Genomic DNA, 18012 nt, shown 5'->3' with positions numbered 1-18012 from the left:
GCCTTCCTCCATGGACGGCTAGAGCCATGGCCACGGGAGAAGGTCCTCTCCTGTACACTGGGCCCCACCCTGCAATGGCCTCACACCACCCCCTCAATCGCCAGAACAGCAGCTTCAGCGCAGACCCTTGCCTGGCAGGACAGTCCTCCTGGCCCAACCGGCCATGTCCTCAGTGCCGATCTCTGCCGCTTCTGCTTTGGGCAGCAGGGAACCTGGGGGTGAACCAGGACAGGCACGTCTGGGCATCGGTGGCCATCCCCGAGGTGGGGGACCTGGCTCAGCCCTGACAGTGCCCTTCACTGGATGGAGGGCCCCTGACTTGCAGAGAGGGGGGACACAGTGACAAATTCATGACAAACACAGGAATAATAAATTTATTATAAGAACCACAGAAGACACGGTAATGCACATACAAAAGGGGGGAACCTCTCATCGCCAGAGGGCCGGCTGGCACCCCGTCAGGAGCCCTCAACTGTCTGGAGGGTTCTTAAGACGCTGGGTCCCAAGGACAACATCCTAACCCGAGTGGGCCTAAGTGCCTAACCAGTGGGCACGGCGCCAGGAACAAGATCCACCCAGACACCCCTGCTCCCGGGTGCCTCCACAGTGCTGAGCGGACTCCCAGGGCTAGAATGAGAAGGATCATGAGGTATGAGGCCCGGCCGGTGGCCGGGGACCCACAGCCACAAACAGACCTTCCCTCGAGCTGCAGTCAGCGCCCCCGGATCCTGGAGCTTCCCTGTGGCGTGCCCCACATGCCAACGGTGGCACGATCTCAACCCAAAACCGTGATCAGGGAATTCTGCATGTTTTAAGGGTTTCCTATGTCCTGCACGTTCCCCTATGGAAACGGTAGAAGAGCTTTCTGGCGCACACGCAAGAGGCTCACACAGGACCCTGAGTTCCCAAGGACACGGGCCCTGCAGAGGCTGCGGGGATAGTAGCCTGAGGAGCACAGGGCCGGGGGCATGCCTGGCTCCTGGAGGAAGCAGCCAGCTGCCTGTCCCAGTCCTGTCCAAGTGTGGGAAATGTTTGGCAGGTCCCCAAGGCAGAAGATAAAAGCAGGAAAGTTAACCTAATCCCAAGCTCTCTAAGGAAGCCAGCATCTAGAAATGTCCGACACGGGGCCCCGACGAGGCTGTCGGCTGCCCCACGGTCCCTGGAGGGCAGGCAGCCGGAGATGCAGTGGCGGTGGCGGCTAGGCGGCTGAGAGGCAGGCCTGGTGGATGCTCTGGGCCCAGGTGTTGAGCAGGGCCGTGACCGAGTGCTTGTCAGGGAGCTGCAGCAGCCGCGAGGTCATGCACCGGTGCACCGACTGCAGGAAGGGGTTGGCGTCTGCAGCAGAGCGGCCGGCCATGAGCGCTGTGTTCTCTGCCAGGACCCTGGCCCGCCCCACCCAGCCCAGGGACCAGGGGTGCCAGCTCCGCGTGCCAGTGGAGAGCTGGAACAAAATGGTCTGGAGCCTCAGGGCGGCCTCGGGGCCCTTGTCCTGGTCCTCTACGTGCCAGCTCTGAGCCTCGGGGGGACTGTCTCCCATCACCGAGGTTCTCTCTGGGCCTGTCACCCAGATGGGTTCCCATGAGCCCAAGCTCCCATGTGTGCCCCCTGGTCAGCCTTGAAAAGGCCCACAGGAGCCACTGGGCCTGCTCACCCCTCATCCCCGGAACACGGCTGCCCCAGAGCTGCAGGGACACCATGGGGTCAGAGACACTTCTCTTTCCATGTGATTGAGGGGCAATCTGCTCCTGCCCACCAAGGAGGAAGGGGAAGAGGGGGCCTCAGCAGGGCAGGGGCACGTGGAGGAAAGCCTTGTGGCCCGTCCTCTCAGTCACCCACCGTACTGCCACTGCCGGTCGATCCACAGTGGGCTCTGGGCAGGGTAGTCGGCAGGCACGCTGAGCTCCAGCGGTGGCACGCTGGGGAGGTCCTTGTCATCTGCAACACACAAGGCCGCACCTGTGACCAGGCTTGCCCCTCCTCATAGCCCTGTTCCCCAACAGCACCCTCCAGGCCCCAGAGGTTCTGGTGAGGCTGCTGCAGAGCCGAGGCCCCTGACTCCCGAGCTTCTCCGTCTCCCCAGGGCCTCAGGTGAGCAGAGTCGCAGCTGGACAGGAGGGAGGGGGCTTCCCTGCACGTGGGAGAGAGGTGAGAGTGTGCAGGCTCAGGGCCCAGCCCCCAGTGCGAGTCCTGGGCCAGGAGCGTGTGGGGACCAAGGAGGACAGCGGGCAGGCTCCAGAGAGGGCCCAGGGCTTGGGGATGAGCAGGTGGTCCTGGGCAGTGGCAGAGCCTGAGGCTGCCAGTCACGGTTCATTCTTGATCCACCCCACCCCCGGCACTCACCCAGCTTGCATATCAGGTGGACGGTGCCGTTGTTACTGCAGTGAGAAGGGTCCAAGTTCACCAGGAACTTGGGGTCTAGCCGGGCCACCTCCCCCTGGAGCACATTGGGGATGCTCTGCCGTTCGTCCTCTTCAAACCTACGCTTCCGGGTGCAAACCACCGGGGCCCTGGGGGAGGCAGCCGTGTTGACCATGCTGGCCAGGCCATGGCCCAGGACCCACCGCCCACCAAGCCCTGGGCAGTACGCACGTGATGGGGGGGCCATGTATGGCCGTCATGGCAGGCACGAACGTGCGGTACAGGGAATGGTTGAAGACAGGTGAGCGAATATTGGCCAGGACGGCATCCAGGAGTGGCTGGCACAGGTACTGCTGCTTGGTTGGCGGCACCGGGGGAGGTGGGGGCGTGGGCTGGGACAGGACAGCAGGGTCAGCAGCCCACTCTTGGGGCGGCTTTCCAGACCCCAGGTCCTCATCCTCACTCACAGCCAGACCTCCTGGCTCCCCCACCACCTCCACCCCTGCAGACAAGGATGGCTGATCCTGGACACACTCTACTCTCCCTGGGCCTGGCCTTGGGCATGAGAACCCTCACACCTGTGGGGGAAGGAAGCACCCATGGGCCCGCACCCAGAGGCTGATTTCTCCCATGTTCTCACCCCACCCACACTGCAGACCTGACCTGGAAGAGGACTCCTGAGCAGGGTCCCCAGACTGAGCAGCACGGTCCCCTGCCTACCTCTGACTGCAGGCTCCTTCTAGCTCGTGGTTCCGAGTCACTGTGGGGTGAGCCCTGACCTCCCCAGAGATGCCTGCGACCCTACCAACACCACCAGGCCGCAGCACCCCACGCACCACTGCCATGTCATTCTTGAGTTTCTCCAGGGCGATCTCACACTTCTGCAGCGTTTTCAGAGGGCACCTATAGGGGAGAAGATGTGGCTGACTCTCCACGTGGGAGGACAGGGGAGCCGGCAGCTCTCATGTTCTCATCTCAACCACTCACCGTCTGGCCTCCTCTGGATGGAGCGAGACCTGAGGCCTGGGCCACCAGAACCCTCCCCAGGAACCCCAGCCAGCCCACCCGCTGTTCCCAGACCCAGGGTCTAAGGCAAGATGGCCCCGCACCCAGGAGCTGCTGGTCCTGGCTGGCAGAACAAGGCACGCACGTGATGGATCAAGGGGAAAGACAGAGGCCAGGCCCCTGCCCCCCATCCCGATGACCCCAATGAGGGCCTGGAGGGCCGTCCACCGCCAACAGGCCCACTCCTCAGTGCCCAGCATTCTGCCCAGATGAGCAGAACAGGGAGGACGTTCTGGAAGGGGAGCCTGGCCTGAGCCAAGGCCTGGGGAGAGGGCAGGAATCCCAAGGCCAGTCCATGCACAGGAGGTGGCGCTGGCTGAGCTCTGGTGCTCAGCAGCCCCACGGCCAGTGGGCAAGGGAAAGGACATGAGTGCGTGTCCTCTGCCTTCCAAGTGCTTCTCAGACGCCGTCCCAGTTCCCTCCCACAGCCAGCGCTTTCGAGCTCAGCTGCCCCTTTTGCAGATGGGGTAACTAAGAAACAGTCACTTGCCCAAGGCCACCAGCAAATCAGGGGCAGGGCTGCAGGTCAGACTGAAGCCCATCAAGGCCAGTAGCCCAGTGAGGCAGGGCTCTGAGGGCCACAGGGTAGGCCAGCCAAGCAGCTGGGGACCCTCTGTGAGGTGTGGGCGCAGCACCATCCTCCCCCCATGGGCCTAGGGGCAAAGCTCACCGCTTGGAGGGGTCTGTCAGTATGTCCAGAAGGCTCTTCATCTTACTCAGGTCCTTTTTTCTGTCTGGGGCAGAAGGAGGCACTCAGACAAGGGCCTGGGCGTCTGCAGGCCCTGCCCCCGGCCCGCCCGCCCGGCCCCCACCTTCGTTCTTGTCGATCTTGTTGATCATACGGCGCAGGGGCTCGATGTACTTGGACAGCTGCTTCAGCTTGTCCAGGTACTGCTGCTCCTCGGCCTGGCTCGAGCCCGCGGGGCTCATGACGGAGCTGGGGTTCACTGCGGGACACGGCCCAGTGAGCACGGCCCCAGCCCACGAAGGGTCGTCAGCCCCTCACCTCGCAGGGCCCCGGACTGTGCCCGCCTTGGGTCCGACTTACCAGGCGTGTTCAAAGGTCCTGGGGAGGGGACGCTGAAGTTCTGTGGGGTGCGCGCCGTCACCGGACTCTGGGAGGGCTGCGGCGAAGGGCTGGGCAGGAAGCTGCTGGGGGACGGGGCAGGGCCGGAGCTGTGCAGAGCGAAAGGGAGCGCGGCCATGAGCCTGGGCCTGCAAGCCAAGTGGGGAGGGGCACGGGCCAGGCCTACCTGACGTTGGAGTTGGGCTGTGAGCTGGGTGGGCCGGGCTGCGGGGACGGCTGGGGGGGAGGGGGCATCGACTGCGGGGTCTGCACCTGCTGGCCCGGCGACGGTGACGACAGCATGGTGAGGCCACTCTGGCTGACCTGGAGGGGGAGGGGCTCAGCCTGCTCACCCGCCCCACGCCCCCCCCCCCCCACTCCCCACTCACAAGCCCCTTCTTTCTCGCAGCCTCGCCATACACCCTGGTCTTTCTCTGATGCCCCGCCTCTCAAATACAAACACGGGCACACGCCCCCACCTGTGGGTGCCCACGCAAACACACAGTGACCAAGACGCTGGCAGAAGGGCCGGGCTGGGTGGCCCTCTGCTCCTGGCGGGGGCTTCTGGGCTGCGATGGGACACCCTCAGGTCCCTGCCTCGTGAGTGTGGGAGCCTGTGGGCATGGGAGGGCAGTGAGGGCTGCGCTCTATGACAGGCAGGACTGTCCCACAAACCTCAACAAGACCCCTCAGGCCACAGGCAGCCCCAGCTCTGACAGCACCAAGGTCAAGCCCAGCTGCAGGGCAGTGGGGACGCCTCCATCTTGTTCTGTGTCCCACCTGTGCCTGCCTGACGGGAGCAAAGCCTCCCCTTGTCACCCCTGCCAGCACACCTGGCCTGGGGTTCTGTGGTCTGGCAGCCGAGCAGCCCCTGTGGGACCAGCAGACCCCACTGGGAGAGGGGAGAGGGGAGCGGCTTGGCATCGTGCTCCCTTCTCTGCACGGCAGGCTCTCCCTGCAGTCCTCGTCAGGGCGGACACAGCGGGGTCCCCATCCCGCTGTCATCACTAGGACAATGCCATATTCATCCGAGAACGCAGAGGGAGGAAATCACACACCCAGGACTAAGATCGACGGTGTGTGGAAGTAACTACTTTCCACCCGAGAGGCACAAGATGCCAGTTCTGGCAGCGCGGACGGCTCGGGGAGACAGCTGCCCGCCAGCCCTGTGCCCAGCAGCCCCGGAATGAGCCCTGCAGAGCAGCCTTGCCCAGAGCCTGCGGACAGTGCACAAAGGCCCAGCCGCTTGCCACAGGGGGCCACCCCAAAGGCCCTGTCAGCTTCACTCAGAGCTTCCCCCACACCCCAGCAACCTCCTGTGCACTGAGCATCACCTCCGGAGCCTGCTTCCTGGAGCCCAGCTCACACCCCACCCTCCATTCCCAGCCTGCCCAATTCTGCAGACTGACTCTAGCCTGCCCCCCTCACTCTGCACACCGAGGCTGGACATGGCACTGGAGCAGGGCCTGCATGTGTTCACAATGTGATGATGAAACTAAATGAAAACCACCCAGCCAGGTTCTAAAAGGAGGCAGGGTGATCCATGGGAAACAAAACATCTACCCCAGGAGGATGAGCTGATCTGTGAGGCTAGGGCAGTGCTGACGTCCACGCAGTCTGCCAGGGCAGGGCTCCAAGGCAGGAGAAAGGTCTGCGGGGAGACCCCTGGCATCACAGGTATGTCCCACACTCACCAACAGGTCGCATGCAGCAGGCACTGCAAGCCAGGGGTGACCCAGACAGTAGCAGATGCCAACATGACCCCAGCAATAGCTGTGGGTGCGAGGCAGCCCTAATGCAGAGCTGGGAGTGGACAGTCCTGCAGCCACACCAACAAAAGAACTTCCAGGGTGTGGGCCAGGAAGCCGTTCTCCTGTTGTCTGTCGAAACTCGAGCGCTGCCTGAAGAGCCCACCACCCACCCTACCAGATGCTAAGTGGGATGTCAGTGCGTGGAGCACGCTTTGTGTTGGGCTCCCCTGCCTGCACCCGGGGTGTGGCTGATAGCACCCAAAGGCCACGGCTGGCCGGCACCACCCTGTACTTTGGAGTGCCCAGCTGTGAGCCCCGTGGCAGCTCAACAGTGCTCCTTCCAGAGCAAGAGAGGCCCAGAAGCACTCAGGTGGTGTGAAAGAGACGCTATTTCTTGCCAGAAGAAACAAAGTCATCAGGAATGAAAAGCTTGACTCTGATCTCTGCGGACTGTTTTCCTGGTCACAGAGCTCCCGAGGTGGAAAGCTGGTTTTCTCTTGACCACAGATCCTAATGAGACACACCAGACGTCTACAGTATTGGACGAGCCAGGCCACGACTCCTCCTCCCAACACACACCCACCCAGGGAGGCCCCGAGCGGCCATGGTGGAGGGCCCAGTGGGAGAGGAGGGGGCGCAGGGTGTGCTCAGCCCATTCCACACACTGTTCCACACACACACATCAGGGAAGGGGGTCTGTAACGTAAGAATGACAGCTAAGCTTCCGAATGCTGGAAGAACAGGAAGCAGGAAGACCAAAGCACAGGGGCTGCTGGGAAATGGAGACGCATCCTGTCCTGGTTTTCACCTGCCATCATGGGGTGTGGCTCTCCCGCTGAGTCCTAGTCCAGCGCCCCGCTGGACAGGGATGTGACGGGGACATCTCTCTCATCTACATGAGTTAATGTCAGAGTCAGGCATACAGAACAGTGTTCACTGATTTTCCTGAAACACCCAAATCCCAAACTCCAGCCTGGGCTGTGAGCCCCACCACCCATCAGGCCCCAGCACCACCAAGCGCACAATGAGGCCCCCCTCCTCTGCTCTGAGAGGGCAGACTTGAGAGACCAGGCCTGGGGGCCGCCACCTGGGCCCCCATCCCAGCACCTCTTTCACACACTGCGACACTGGACCCCGCGTTCTGAGGTCAAATGCGTGGGCCCCGCACGTATGTGTCGACCTCCTGGTAGGTGACCAGCTGGTACGATCGAGAGCCTCAAAATGCCCCCGTGAGTCACTCTGGGAAATGTCAGCAAACGGTCCAGGACCTGCCATGCACCACGGCTAACAGCAAAAAACCAGAAGTAACCTCAGGATCCGAGAACAAGACAATAATTAAGGACAGCAGGATACGTTCATAAAAGGAACAGCACACAGCCACGGAAGGCAACACTGACCAAGGGACTCTAATTACAGGACAACCTTTTACTTCTATTGTAACGTGAAAAAGAAAGAAGCCACACACAAAATCCTAGAGAACCGGAAAGAAAAGAAGCCAAGCAGGCTCTCCCGCTTGAAATGCTTCCCTTGCTTATACTCCCCTCAACCTCTCCCACCTTCTACAGCCACCACCTGTTTTCTAGTTTTAGGGTCAGAATATCTGTAGCCTTGTCTTGTCCACTGTTGCTACCGAGGTTGCAAAAAAAGGCTGTGAATCCAGAGATTCTCCCTCAGGGGTCTCCTTGCACCCTGGGAACCCCACTGCTGCTAGATCCACACAGTAAGGCAGCCAACTGGCCCCCAGGGACCTGCACGAGCACCCCACACATACCTGCGCCAGACCTGGGAACCCACAGTGCGGCCCCGCAGGCAGGGTGAGGCCTCATTTCCACTCTGCCCAAGGCTGGCCTCTCACTCAGGATGGGGTGGACACCCCTCCCATAAACCCTGAAGGTACATCCTCAGAAAACCAAACCCGCTCGCAGGTATGAGTGGTGGCGCCTCCTCCCCACCCAGCTACCCGAGTCCCCACCTGGGGAGAAGAGCCCACGCCTGCCTCAGCCCTGCTGGCTGTCAGCCCTCCGTGCTCCACGAGGGGGCAGAAGGTTACAAATCAAGGTTACCCTCAAGGTGATCAAGCCCACGGCCAAGCCCCACGCTGGCTGGACTGGGACCTCCAGCAGAAGCAAAGGCATGTGACTACCAGGAAGGGAAGCACAGCCAAGGGGTTGGCATGGGGAATGGAGCGCATCCCCCTCGGCCACTGCAGGAGAGTGATGGGCGCCCAGGAAGCTGCAGGGAGTCCACCTACCCAAGCGAGAAGCCTACGAACCAGCAGGTGGGGCCTGGACCATTGGAAGACGGCAACTCTTCGGCTGCTCGCTTCCCAAACACCAAGAACTGGGGTGAAAAGGGAAGTTCTGCTTCAGGATGGAAGCTGCCAGGTCAGAGGGCCAAGCCTCCCACTCTCCTACCAGACCTGAGAGGCAGCAAGGGCAGCGGCTTCCACCGGCTGGGCGGTCACTCCATGCCGCTGCTGCCATCCCAACTCTGACCACACTCCGCACAGGACACCGAGAGCAGAGAGCCCCAGGAGGCCTGGGGACAAGGCTGGGACACACAGGGTGGTGGCAGAGGACGCCAACATTGTCATACAAGGCCTCCAGCCCTGCCCCAGCTACAGACATGATGTCCGTGGTTTGTTGCACATAATACCACAGGTGGGCAAGCTGGTGATGTGGCGCAGTGACCAAGAGCTACCTCCAAACGCCACAGTTCCCCTCAGCGGTGTGTTTCCCACGGACTCCAGCCATGTGGCGGGGACCAGGAAGGACCATTTCTGAGCCTCCCGCCAATGCTAAGGGAACACACGGCATCCCAGCAGTGCTTACCACACGGTCCAGTGCCCCAGACAGGGAGCTCAACAGACTCGGGGAGTGAGCAGGGCAGGAGCTGGCAGGGACACTCAGCACGGCAGCCCAGTGCCGCACAGCACCGGGGTGGCCGGGTCGCCCCTGGGGTCTCACCACATTGGCTCTGTCTAAAGCCAACGCTCTTCTGAGCCAGACTATCAGTGTTGCCACTGCTGGGTGGAGACAGGAGGAACCAAGGCCGGGGACTGGACATAGGTGAGGGGGGCGTCTATGGAGAAGTCATGAGGCCCAGCCTCCCACCCCAGACACCAAGGAGGCTGTGGCCTCTACTAGGCAAGGCCGGAAGGTCTCCTCCATCCCATCGACATCTGATTTGCGGAGGGTGGGCATGGTGGACCTGGGCCACATGTGCCACACGTGCCACACAGGGGTGAGCCCTGCAAGTCAGCAGGGCAAGGGGCCATGGCACAGTCTGTGCTGACCACCAGAGCCACATGCCACCGTCCTCGTGCTCTTCCCAGTTTCTAGAGAGCTACTATCCCCCCAGCCCCATGCTCAGGGCTGAGGCAAGAAGAGATCGTGATGCTCTCACCAATGCCCTCTTGGAGGAGAAGGGAAGAGGGAAGATGTGGGGCATCACGGGAGGTGGGAACAGCCTGTGCCCTGTGAAGCCGGGGGCCCAGACACGGCCGGGCGGGGCTTCCACCCAAGGTCCCCAGGGACAGGCCCTGATCCAACCAGGACCCTCACCATAGCGCGGGGGACATGCACTGGCCGGCGCCTCCAGAGCCTTGGCTCTGGGCCCTCACCTGGACTCCGGGACCCACTATCTGGGAGGCCTGAGCCGTCGGCACTGCTGTCTGCGGTGGCACCTGGGGCTGCACCTGCGGCACCTGGGGCTGCACCTGCGGCTGCTGCACCACCATCGGAGCCCGGACCTGAGGAGGAAGGGAGCAGCAATCTGGAGCCACCAGGGCACAGGGCAGAGCACCTCCACGTCTGTCTGTGGGAGCCGGAGTCTCTAAGCTCTCCTTGAGAAGGGGGATGGGCTTGCCACCACTTCCCTGGCTGATATCCCGCTACTGGCTGTCCCTTATCCCACGGCTCATCAAAAGTGTCCACGCCAGCCTGGCTCTGAGTCAGCACAACTGAGCCCTGTCTCTCCTGGCGAGACGCCTGCCCCAATGGGACACCACCACACAGCCGTCACCACCAGCTACCGCAGCAAGCAGAGCACGCTGATGGTCTACGAGAACCCCACTCTGAGCCCTGACTCCTCAAAGGAAACCAGGTGACAGGTGTGACCCTCCTCAAGACCCTCCCTAGATCTCCAGCCTGCACCTGTGGGGCTTACTATTCAGCCACTACTCGATTCAGGTGTGGCCCATATCCCCACTTCACCCAATGAATAGCAAATAGAAAAGGCCACAAAAACCAAGGAAGTGAGTTGAAAAAACATTTAAATGGCCCCTTGACACAGCTACCCTTGACTCAGTACAATATTTTGTCTTTCATGTAAATGTCACTGATTGGTTCTGCTTTTACACAGATGCATAAGACTGAAAATAACAGTATTTTACATCAATACACCCCTCAAAAATACGGTCATGATCTCTGCTCAGAACAGAACTGAGTGGTCAGCAGACCACCGTGGACGCCCGGGGAGGTGGTACACTGCCCCCCACAACAGTGAGAAGATGGATGTTGCCATCCATCTAATCATCCACAATCGTACAATGCCTGTGGCTACCACCGAATCAGCCATGCTGCTCGGAAGACAAGGTGCCACCCGGGAGCAGGGGTGTCGCACACTGGATGCAGCAGCTGGCGGAATGCACGCACCCTTGCTGATCTGGATGTGCGGGCCGGCAGGGGCCAGGGCCACCTGAGTCCTGGTGCTGGAAGAAGAGGACCTTCCATCTACAGCCAGGGCGCCCCAGAGACCGCCAACAGCACAGGAGACGCCAGAAGAGCCCCGGCTGTGCGAGCCCTGGGTACTCACGAGTTTCAGCTGTGGCTGGGCATACAGCATCTGTCCGGGGAGGGCCGGAGCCTGCGACACCAAAGGCTGTGTCTGTGACTGAGGCGGGAGCTGCGATGGCTGGTTCTGGGCCACTGGCGGCTGGGGCTGTGGTGGTGGCTGGTGGTGCTGCGGGTGATGCAGCTGCTGCAGCTGCTGGGGCAGGGCCTGTGAGGGGGGAGGCTGTGGCTGCTGCATTGGGGGCTGCTGTATTGGCGGCTGGGCCTGCAAAGCCTGCTGCTGCTGCTGCTGCTGCTGTTGCTGTTGCTGCAGCTGCAGCTGTGCCATCCGTTGTAGTTGTTGCTGCTGCTGCTGCTGCATCTGGGGTGGAACAAGCAGCACCCATCACCTCTCCGGCCTTGGAATCCTGTGTTGGGAAGTCTGCCCAGGATGCTCTCCCGGGAGACAGAGGGACACCGAGGGCACCAAGCGTGCACCTGTGCCCTGGTCACCAGATGCTGGCCCATCTCTAGGCCTGAGAGGACAAAGGAAGGGTCCAGGGAAGGGTCTGGAGGGCTTGGTAAGGGGTCACATATAGGCGCAGACCCAGAGAAGCCGGGCAAGGTTCAGCTGACCGCAGATCTCCAAAGCCTCTCCAGGGATGCCTGTTTGGTCCCTAGAGTGGTCACAGGACCAGGCTCAGGATGAGGAGGAAAAGTGGGGCTGGGGCTTTCCTGGTGGCGCAGCGGTTGAGAGTCCGCCTGCCAAAGCAGGGGACACGGGTTTGTGCCCCGGTCCGGGAAGATCCCACATGCCGCGGAGCGGCTGGGCCCGTGAGCCATGGCCGCTGAGCCTGCGTGTCCGGAGCCTGTGCTCCGCAACGGGAGAGGCCACAACAGTGAGAGGCCCGCGTACCGCAAAAAAAAAAAAAAAAGCGGGACTGAAGATTCACTGTCAACCCTGGGAGAGGGGCTTCCAAGATCCAGGAGGGGCCTCGGGAAAAGCAGGCATAAGCCAAGGCCTGGAGCAGGTGGGAAAGAGCAGGGGGTCCTTCAGGGCTTACCTCCCTTAACCCACAACAGGCCTGACAAAAGACGCTTAACCCATCAGGGCGTTGACTGCAGAGCATGTGCGTGAGAAAAGGTTTTCTTGTAAGCAGGGCTCCTAATGTGACATGGCCACCCCTGTGGGACACTAGGCAGGGCTCGATTAGTGCCGCGTCCAGACACTGGAACACTCAGGGACAGGTCAGGAGGCCTGCGTGTGCTCAGAGGACACACACCCATGGGGTGGTCCAGGCCGTGCTACGAGTGGAGGGTAGCCTCACTCTGGCCTGGGCAGACTCTCACATGAACTGCCTGCACCAGGAGCCACCTGATCCATCCCTCGGCACACAGTAGGCCCACTCATTCTCGTCCCAGGCTCGGGGGCCCTGGAGAAGGCCAGGGTCCAGAACAATGGCGTCTAGTACCTGCTGCTGGTTCTGATGATGCAACTTGATCAGATGCTGCTGCTGCTGCTGCTGCTGGAGCTGCTGCTGCTGCACCACGGCCTGAAACTGCTGCTGCATGGCACTCTGCTGCACCTGGAACTGCTGCTGCTGCTGCTGCTGCAGCGCCGCCTGCTGCTGTGCCTGGAACTGCTGCTGCTGCTGCTGCAGCGCCACCTGCTGGAGCTGCAGCTGGGCTGGAGACAGACGGGTCGGGGAACTCGCACTGGGTGCAGCGGGGAAGGCGCCGCCCCCGCCAGTGCGGGAGGGACAAGGGTGACGATGACAGGACGGAACTTACTATAGAGTGAATCACAGTAGTAATGAACAGGAAAGAACAGGCCAGCCAAGAGGCCTGGGACCCAGCAACTAGTGATCTGCTTCCCGTCTCAATGGAACCACCTGCTCTGGACACTTCGTATCAACAGAATCTCACAACTGGGATCTTTTGTGACTGGCTCCTTCCCCTCAGCATCCCGTTTACAAGGTTCACCCACACTGTGGCACGGATCAGTATTCCCTTTCTTTTTGTTGCCGAATAATACTCCACTATATGGATTTCCCACATTTTGTGTTGTCCATCAGCTGATGGACATCTGGGTTGTTTCCACTTTTTGGTAGTTATAAATAATGCTGATACAAACAATCATTCAGGAACTTCCCTGGTGGTCCAGTGGTTAAGACTCCATGCTTCCACTGCAGGGGGCATGGGTTCAATCCGGGCTCAGGGAAATAAGATGCCACCAGCCACGCAGCGCGGCCAGAAAATTAAAAACAAATCAATAAAAAAAACAATCATTCACAAGATTTTCAGTGATCCGGTCTCTTTGGGTGATGAAAATGTTTTAAAATTGATGCCGTGAGTGCACTGACCACCCCTGCACAGTACACTTCAAGTGGGTGAATATGAGTACATGAACTATATTTCAATAAAGATGAAAAGGAGGAACACAGAGACACTATGCCCAGTTTTCCCCAATAGTAGCACTTTGTATAACGCCATAACACAATCAGAATGTGTGCCCATTTGCCTGAGTGTGTAGTTTAAATTCTATACAATTTTCTCACCTGGCAAGATTCAGCCACCATGGAGGTCAAGACCTGGCACAGTTCCAACACCACAGGAGCCCTTGTGGTGCCACGCCTCACCAGCTACTAAGGTGACCTCCATTTCTAATGACTTTGCCATTTTTAAATCACACAGAAGGACTGGCTCTCTCCTTCAGCACAATTTCTGAAGAGCGTCAGGGTGGGGAGTACATCCATGCAGGACCCATTGTGAGCACATTTCCCACCCACAGGCTTAGACGAAGCTGCTCACTACATCCTTCAACTCCTCTCTAAATTCATTATTTTTGTCTGGTTAACTCAGTAACTGGGAGGGGAAATTGCCCAACACACCTTTTATTTTCAAGTCTTTTTGCATCTTCTATTTCAGGTGTGTTTCCTGTAAGGATTAAAGAGCTGTACCCTCTCCTTACGTTTCCATTCAGTCTCAGCAGGAAAGCCTATCCCTTCACTTTTACTGTGATTACTTATGGTTTTCAACTTATTTGTATCTGTCTTTCCCCTTCTAAGTTTCCTCTTTTTTTTGAGCTTTACTGAGGTATAATGGACATTTTTTTCTCCTCTTCTGAATTCTGTTTTGTTGGAGGACTGGGTTGATTTTTGTTCGTTTGGATTTTTGTTTGTTGTTTCTGTCTCATTCCATTTTTTCCTATGGATTTGGAATTTACAAACTATTTCTACTGTTTTAGCAACGACTTTTACAATTTTATCATGCATATTTAATTTAACAAAGTATAAAGTTTATCCACATTTAAACCTCTTTCCCAAATATGAGGACCTTAGAATCCTCTCTAAACATTTTTTTAAAGTAGGTTTTACATGCACACAATAGACCTGATATCCTTGATATTTGCCCTTCCTGACTCCATTTGGTATGGTCCCTGTTTATCTTCTTATGCCCACACAGCAGACTTATATTAAGAGGCAGGATAGAATAAAGGCCAGGGGTACAGCCTCGGACCCAGACACCTGGACTCAAATCCCAACTCTGTCACTGCTCTGTGTCTCAGTTTCCTCAGCTATACTACATACCCCTACATTGGACTCAGAATTAAATAATCTACTACAGACCCAAAACAGTGCTCAGAACCTGTAGAGGGTAGCTCTAAGGATTATTTTACAGAGGTAATTTTTGTTTACACCAAGGATTCCCAGCCTTGCCCCTCCTGACACCTTGGGCCAGACAACACCGTGCTGTGGGGGCTGCCCTGTACACGGAAGATGCTCAGCAGCATCTCTGGCCTCTGCCCACTGGATGCCAGCAGCAGCATCCCCCCCCGCCACCAGCTGTAACAGCCAAACTGTCTCCACATATTGCCAAACACTCACCAGGGTGCAAAATCGCTTAGAATCACTACCTTAGATTTGTGCGTGTTTATGCCCTTATATGGAAAATGTTTCTTCTCCCATTTACACCTGGCATCTTGGGAAGGATGGTCTGAGAGGTAAGAGGAAATGGTGAGGCGAAAAAAAAGTATGCCCTTAAAAACTTTTAGTGAAGGTCTCCTTCCTCCCACCTCGGCTTTGTTGGCAGCTCTGTGCTCAGGGCTCTAACAACCTCTACTGTCTTCTTGACCCCATCACCGAGTCTGCTGAGTCTGCTTCTCGCTCCTTGACAGAAATGGCTGTTTCTGAGATAGTCTTCTGGCCTTTGGTGTCCTGCTGTTTCACAACAGGTTGGGGCATGGATGCCTTATTTAACCTGTGTGGTCCACTGGGCTTTCATCGGCCATCGTCTCCTCACACCCTCTGTGCTTCCATCTGCACTTAGATGCCCGTCAGACTTCCTGATTTCATGCTCCACGTTTCTCACCCTCCTGTTCCTGAGGCCTCTTCTCTAGGCTATGTTCTAGGTAACGTCTTCAAATGTAGCTTCTAGTTCAAACTCTTTCTTCAGCTGTATCTAATCTGTTTATTCATCCACACTTTCCTCTTTCAATGACTTTACTTCTCGTCTCTACAAGTTCTACTTGGTTACTTTTCAAATCTATTTGGTCACTCCTGATACAGTATCACAGTGTCCGTTCATTTGGAAGTCCAACCTTTATTTTTTTAAGCACCCCAAGGCCATATCTAACAATGGCTATGTCCCGGGGCGTCTCCACATCTGGTGATTGTTTCTGCTCCTCCTTGAGGTGTGTCTGCTTCCTTCCATGCCTGCTGATTTTGTGTGCTCAATGACTGACCCTGATCTGCAATTCTCACAGGCCTAAACTGGGAGCACCCTCCTCCAATCTGCCCCGGGCTCTGGCAGAGCTGGGGGATGCCAAGGGCCCTGGCACATCCTGGACGGAGGGATCCCAGGATTGCTTTCCCCCACCTTGCAGCGTGCCAAGGCATAGCAGGGCAAAGAGCTGCCCCTACCTTCTGCCAGCCCAACAATCCAAAACACAGTCTACACAGAAGGAGAGAGGGCTCCTCAGCAACAGCCAGAAATACAGCTTATTTTTAAAGTAGGTTCTACATGCACATGATATAAAATTCATCAAGGAAACAAAAAAGTATAGTTTAAAAGTATCCTGTACCTCAGCCCCAGCCTTATCCACAGTCAGCAGTGTGTGTTTCCTGTGACTAACCCAGGTCACCTGCAGATGCACAGCAGGCTCTGAGCTGCCCTTTGCGAGTCCTCTGACCCAGGACCTACACTCTGGGGGCGTGGAACTAAGGTCCGAACCAGGCTTCATCACACAGTGGCGTTTGGAGGTGTCAGAAAAGGGCAGCAACTACCCATCAAGCACTACACTTATTTCAAGTAGACCAGGCCAACAGAGGTCACAGGCAGGGAGGGTGGATCTCTGTAGAGGCAGCAGCAGAACATGAGAGTAGAGACCACTTTAACTTCCACTGGTGCCACACAGGAGACCAAGCCCCTCGGAAGCTGAAGACAGGATGTGGGCCAAGGTTGGACTAGGGAGGGTGCAAGACAGCCCACCAAAGCTTCACTGCTGAACTGACAGTCTCAGGAGTCAGACTGCAAAACATTCTAAACTCATACAGCTTAAAACTATTTTTTATTATAAAATCTAAGTTCGTGATAAAAAAGAAATTCAACCAGCGCACCCGAGTATAACATGAAAAGGAGCATCCTTCTGAAAGCCGCCCTGCCTCTGTGTGTGTGTGTGTGTGTGTGTGTGTGTGTGTGTGTGTGAGAGAGAGAGAGAGAGAGAGAGAGAGAGAGAGGGAGAGAGAGAGAGAGAGGGAGAGAGAGAGAAAAAGAAAGACAGGTGTGCTGACAAGAGGGGACCTGGGAGCTCGAGATGAAGAACCAACCACTGAGCCAAGCGTCAGACGGCAAGACGTCAGTAAGGAAGAGAAATGAAGCTCTGGGAGGAAGGGGGTGTCTGGGGGCAGAAGGTGCCAGTGCAGGAGTGGGTGGGACAGAGGATGCATGTGGCCTCTGAGAAGGGCAAGATGACCCGGACACAGGGAACCCAACAAAGAACAGGGTGCTCAAGGCCGCGGCTGCCCTCATCACAGGGTTCCTGAGAGGGACGCGAGACAGAATACATGGGAACACCACAACATGCACACAAGCATTCACAGCAGCTTTAGTTTAACAGCCCAAACTGAAACAACCCATATGTCCTTCAAGGGTGAGCGGATAAGTGAATTGTGCGTGGCCCAGCAGTCCAGGGAATATTACTCAGCAGCGAACAGGAAGGAATTACCAACACCACCTGGAGGCTCCCAAGGGCGTCAGGCCGAGTGAAAAAAAGCCAGTCTCAACAAGTCAAATATTGCATGATTCTATTTATGTAACATTCGCAAAATGACACAATTACCAAGGCGGAGAACAGATCAGCAGCTGCCAGGCTTTGGGTTGGAGGGAGGGTGTGATTATTAGGAGGCACCAGGACAGCCTGTTGGTGGTGACGGTTCCACGTGCTAACTCCATTCCATATGTGATAAGACCTCACAGAACCACACAGATGCACGCCCATGCGCAAGAGTGCATGCAAAGACTGGTCACATGTGAATAAAGTCTGCCTGAGTTGACAGCACTGTCATGGTTTTGGTGATGTACTAGGATGTTTTTGTTGGGGAAGCTGGGGGAAGGGCACATGGGAGCTCTGTGCTATTCTGCAACTTCCTGTGACTCTTCAACTATTTCAAAAATAAAAAGTTACATAAGGGGAAAAAAGTACTGAAGCACTTAGCAGTATTAGATAAAAGTCTACAAGCATAAATGTCCATCAAGAGGGTCCTGGAGGACTTCCCTGGTGATGCAGTAGTTACGAATCCACCTGCCAATGCAGGGGACACGGGTTTGAGCCCCGGTCTGGGAAGATCCCACATGCCACGGAGCAACTAGGCCTGTGCGCCACAACTACTGAGCCTGCGATCTAGAGCCCGCGAGCCACAACCGCTGAGCCCGCGTGCCACAACTACTGAAGCCCACGCGCCTAGAGCCCGTGCTCCACAACAAGAGAAGCCACCGCAGT

At 57.5% G+C, this 18012-nt stretch overlaps 1 protein-coding gene across 4 annotated transcripts in view; it reads right to left on the bottom strand.

Annotated features, from left to right (window-relative positions):
* Positions 1–356: 356 nt before the first annotated feature.
* The window catches only part of MED15 (mediator complex subunit 15), a gene marked incomplete at its 5' end in the record, with an annotated part of 61352 nt that continues 43696 nt past the window's right edge, over positions 357–18012 (bottom strand). For 2 of the 4 annotated variants that reach the window (XM_082853276.1, XM_082853278.1), the window contains 12 exons: positions 357–1335; positions 1837–1935; positions 2341–2507; positions 2590–2750; positions 3195–3261; positions 4094–4157; positions 4236–4370; positions 4472–4599; positions 4677–4813; positions 9863–9991; positions 11056–11394; positions 12485–12699. In XM_082853276.1, coding sequence (XP_082709402.1) covers positions 1199–1335; positions 1837–1935; positions 2341–2507; positions 2590–2750; positions 3195–3261; positions 4094–4157; positions 4236–4370; positions 4472–4599; positions 4677–4813; positions 9863–9991; positions 11056–11394; positions 12485–12699 — 1778 coding nt within the window. In that variant the 3' untranslated portion in view covers positions 357–1198. The remainder of the gene's footprint in view (positions 1336–1836; positions 1936–2340; positions 2508–2589; positions 2751–3194; positions 3262–4093; positions 4158–4235; positions 4371–4471; positions 4600–4676; positions 4814–9862; positions 9992–11055; positions 11395–12484; positions 12700–18012) is intronic. The other 2 variants (XM_082853277.1, XM_082853279.1) reach the window with 1 other exon arrangement.

The sequence above is a fragment of the Leucopleurus acutus genome, assembly GCF_964270905.1.
Source record: "Leucopleurus acutus genome assembly, chromosome: 13".
Lineage (NCBI taxonomy): Eukaryota > Metazoa > Chordata > Mammalia > Artiodactyla > Delphinidae > Leucopleurus > Leucopleurus acutus.
Note: the sequence above shows the minus strand (reverse complement) of the source record. Positions and strands in the feature narration are given on the sequence as shown.